The sequence below is a fragment of the Ammodytes marinus genome (assembly GCF_949987685.1).
Source record: "Ammodytes marinus genome assembly, chromosome: 8".
NCBI classification, from domain to species: domain Eukaryota; kingdom Metazoa; phylum Chordata; class Actinopteri; order Uranoscopiformes; family Ammodytidae; genus Ammodytes; species Ammodytes marinus.
This window is the reverse complement of record NC_137212.1, coordinates 5,146,664-5,151,415: the sequence shown is the minus strand read 5'-3', so window position 1 is coordinate 5,151,415 and position 4,752 is coordinate 5,146,664. Positions and strand designations below refer to the sequence as shown.

The 4,752-nt window shown below is 40.0% G+C and overlaps 1 protein-coding gene across 1 annotated transcript; it reads left to right on the top strand.

The window, feature by feature from the left end:
- Positions 1 to 2,826: 2,826 nt before the first annotated feature.
- LOC307253958 (high choriolytic enzyme 1-like) lies at positions 2,827 to 4,539 on the top strand (the record flags this gene model as incomplete). Its single annotated transcript, XM_080032181.1, has 3 exons — positions 2,827 to 2,880; positions 3,250 to 3,794; positions 4,299 to 4,539. 3 exons carry the CDS (start codon positions 2,827 to 2,829, stop codon positions 4,537 to 4,539), a joined length of 840 nt encoding a protein of 279 aa, XP_079888307.1.
- Between the last annotated feature and the right edge of the window lie 213 nt (positions 4,540 to 4,752).

The window sequence follows — 4,752 nt, the reverse complement described above, 5'->3', positions numbered from 1 at the left end:
ATCAGTGATGTCATTTGCAGTAACACTTATATTTGTGTGTGTTTTATGCTTGTGCGTGCGCGCGCTGTGCGTGTGTGTGTGTGTGTGTGTGTGTGTGTGTGTGTAGGATGTCGAAGAAACGAAAACTGGACATAAGAGACTTCTTTAGAAGTCAACGTGTAAGTTAATTAAAAGGTTATATATTTTAGAGCCATAACAATACTGATATTGATTATTAGTCAGCATAGGCTATAATGCCAAAGAGATCCGCATTTTAAGGTATAGGCCTACCATTATTTTCATGTTTTATTTGTGTGGAAAGGGAGCAATGGTTTAAAAAAATTTTTTGGGATAAATAAACATTAATTAAATTTAATAACCTTTCTTTTCCTTCAAGGTTTCCCTCTCATTTACAGTAATAACAAGCACATTGCAGATGCTCATGTGATTTTATACATATATATATTTTGGGGTAATAAAACACAATAATTGTGTGAACATTTTGTCTACCCATGTATGTACCCTAATATATCTGTTCATATGTCATGCATCAACATACTTCTGTCAGGTGACAGTGGAGAGACTGGAGGAGATAGAGGAGGAGAGACTGGAGGAGGAGAGACTGGAGGAGATAGAGGAGGAGAGGATAGAGAAGGAGAGACTGGAGGAGAGGATAGAGAAGGAAACAGAGGAGGAGATGATGTAGAAGATGAAGGAGAGGCTAGAGAAGGAGAGGCTGGAGGAGATGGAAGAGAGGCTGGAAATTCACAGGTGAGGTTCAATAATGATTAATATGTTAGTCATGAGATTCAGCATTGTGTCAAATATTGACAATCTATTTCAACTTCTGAAATTTAAAGCCAGGGATGATGTACGTCTCAGTACTTGGTTAGCTAAATATTTATTTACAATGTTGTTGATGTTGTTTACAGTTGCACCAGAGTAAAGTTGAAAACTCTTCTAAGTTGACTCATTTTCTTTCATTAGTTGCTTTAACCTATAACATTACAGAATGCATATTCTCTTTTGATATTCAGATATACATTATAAACATGTTAATTAAGCCGATTTATTGATTTTTTTTTTCAATTATCATTGCGAATACAAAAAAAAACCTATCAACTTTAGGAAGCACTTTCATATCCCACGGACCCCACCAATGTCCAAATCAAACCTACTCCCTTGACACACATAGTACACTAGCGTGATCTCGAGAGGTTAGAACTATTATAATAGGTCCATGGGTTTTACTAAGATTGCGTTCCGAATCGCATACTTTCTACTATATAGTATGTAGAAAAAAGATTTAGGATGTCCCGATTCTTGTGGCCAGATTTAGTATGGTTAGAAGTACCCGGATTTCCTACTTCATGCGGCCAAGATTGTTAGTGTTGAAATCTGCATCCTATTTGGGCGATTCTGACCCACAATCCAGTGCGCACGTGAAGTGACGTCACATCGACGAAGCCTCCATATGAAAACAAACGGGGATGCGACGGATATAAAAGCAAGAGGCAAGATTAAGGCGCAATGTTATGATGAAATAAGAGAGTAAAATATGTCCCAATAGTATGCATACTGCATCCTAACTAGATTCTTTTTATCGTCGGATGTAGTATGTAGAATAGAAAAAAGAAAGAGTATGCGATTCGGAACGCAACCTAAGTAAGCATTACTGCTGAACTGTCTTTACCATGGTGCTGACTGCTTTAGGCCATCGGGGGCGCTGTTTGAAAAATCATCACCATTCTCTGACCCCAATCTAGAGAGCAGAGTCGACATTACTCATTACTTTAGTGCATTTTACTCTGAAAATTTACCCCAGACTTTAAACCTGCAGTGTGTAGAATTTTGGGAATTGTTTCATTGCAGACTTGGTAGAAAATAATTATAATATCCATAAGTAAGTTTAATTTAGTGTATAATGGGGGTGGGGTTACCCAGGGAGCATTGCATTCTAGAACTTTCACCGCTAGATGCCAATATATTAATATTCAGATATTACACACTGCATCTTCAAAAGTGGAGTCAGTGATTTTGGAGGATGTTTGTTTACAAAATCACTTTTTGTCAAAATCAGTGAATATCTCCTCATGATCTGCTACCTGTCCGTACTGTATGTGTTCTGAAACAAATCTGGTTGTTAAAGTGTGTATCGGAGGTTAAAAATGTTAAAATCTTTTATTTGAATTTTTTTTACTGTATACTTCACTGCAGTATCTAACTTCCAATACGCACTTTAATACACAGCTTAGGCTCTGTGAACTTGTATGTAAATAAATGTATGAATGTATTCTCCAGAATGTATGAGTCTACCTTCAAGTATCTGAGTTCTGACCAAACTATACTCTTGTTTGCAATGAGTACTTTTATCTAATGATACTTCTTGTAAGTACATTTGAATGCCATTCACCTTCTTATGTAGTTATCATTTGTATTAAAACATTTTCAACAAAAACAAACTAAAACACGGGTGCAGTTTACCTTTCCAATGAATTATATTTCTAATGTCAAGATTCAATTCCTTGGGAAAGACCATATATTATTTGTAGCCTAATAAATCCAACCTCAACATTAACCTAATCTAGCCGGCGCCGCGTTCATCCGTCTAAGAACCCAGAGACAATGAATGGTGTTTAAAGAGTAGGTTTGTCCGTGGAGTCCGCCCTCCCGAGGTTTATTTAGGCCTAAAGTGGTGTGGACCCCAACCCTTAATCCTGCTGCAGACACACCTGTAGAGCAGAGTATAAAGAGCCATGACCGACCTGAACCAAACATCAGTCTCCAACGAGAAGGTTCCACTCCACAGCAGATCTCCACGACAACTCAACGTTCTACATTCTGAAGATGATGACTCGCTCTGCCGGCGTTCTGCTCCTGCTCCTGCTAGGCCTCTGTCAGGTAATGGAACTTTAATTACAACCGGGACAATGTACAGAAGAAACCAGGAACTTTCAGGGTGTGTTAATTCTAGCGTTCCCTTAGGACAAAAGCGTGGTGTTTTTACATCGTCAGCTGTTGTTCCTGGTTGAACGTACCCAAGATAAAGGCATAAACAAACAGCTATATGAAAATAGCATTCTGTGCACTGATGGTCTTGTTATCTGTTGAATGTCATTTATGATCATCCGAAGAAAAATTACCATTTAAAAAATATTTAAAAGTTCCTCGTAGCACCTTTAAACTATTATTTTAATTTAATATGAAAATACTTTTTTGTGGTGGTACATTTTATTGATTCTCGTCTTACATAAAATCCCATCTCATCAGGCCGCCCGACATCTCCCGGAAGAAGGAAATGGAGTAGACATAGACAACATCGACGAAATCAACGAAATAGACGATATACCAGAAGACTTGGAGCACGATGACTCGGTGGACGTCACCGACAGCATCCTGAGCTCCAACAACGGCACGGAGGAGATCCTGTGGGAAGGAGACCTGGTGGCCCCCATGACCAGGAACGCCATGAAGTGCTGGAACCAGCAGTGCCAGTGGAGCAAGAAGTCCAACGGCGTGGTGGAAATCCCCTACACCGTGAGCCGGGACTTCACCAGGGGCGATACGCAGAAGATAGAGAGGGGTATGCAGGGCTTCCACAGCAGCACCTGCATCCGATTCGTCCAGCGCAGCAACCAGAGAGACTTCATTGCCATTGTGAACAAGGGCGGATGCTACTCCTCTCTGGGGCGGACGGGAGGCAGACAGGAGCTCTCTCTCAAAAGGGGCGGCTGCGTCTTTCACGGGGTCATCCAGCACGAGATCAACCACGCACTGGGCTTCAAACACGAGCAGACCAGGAGCGACCGAGACAGGTATAAAAGCATCACAACACTTTAACCCCCCAGGACTTGAATCAAAGTATAGATACTCCTGGTTAAATGTTACGGATCTTACAAGTGAAAGTTGCCCAGTCGAATTTGTAATCAAGTTATAGTACCAGAGTATTTGCTTTTAAAAATACTTTTAGTATTTCAAAAGTACATATTGTAGATTTCTGCTGGATAAAAGGCAAAGGATTAAAGTATGACTCTTGTTCCAACAAGACAAGGTGATCAGAGAAGTGAAATGACACATATTTTATAACATTTCATCTTAATCTACGCCATCGCAACATTCAACATTAAAAATCAACAGCTGACTTCAAAGTTTTGCTTAGCCTGAAAGTAGCTACAAGCTTCTGAGAAATGTAGCGGAGTCAAAAGTAAAAATGTTGTCTTTGAAATGTAGTGTAGTGAAAGTAATGAGTTTCCACAAAAAATACAAATACTCAAAAATATTCTCAAGTAAATCGACTGTGTTCCTGTCCGCCACTGCAGGTACGTGAGGATCAACTTCGGGAACATCGACAAAGCGATGACTTACAACTTCGATAAGGCTGACACCAACAACCTGAACACTCCGTACGACTACGCCTCCGTCATGCACTATGGACCAAGGGCCTTCTCCGTCAACGGGCGGGACAGCATCACTGCCCTTCAGCGTGGCGTCAGCTTCGGCCAGAGGAACGGCCTGTCCCGCATGGACATCAATAGGATCAACGCGCTCTACAGATGCTGAATGTGAAGAATTCATACTGTTTCTGTTGTATTTCTTCTTTCTTCTATATTTAATCAAATCTTCTTAATAAATTATATTGGATTGCAGTTTGTTCCAACTTTTCATTTCAAATGTTTTGACAACAGAATATATGACACCAAAACGTGTAATATGGAAATGAAAGAAAAAAACAATTCCTATGAATATATTATAGGGGAGAGTGGGGTGAGCTGT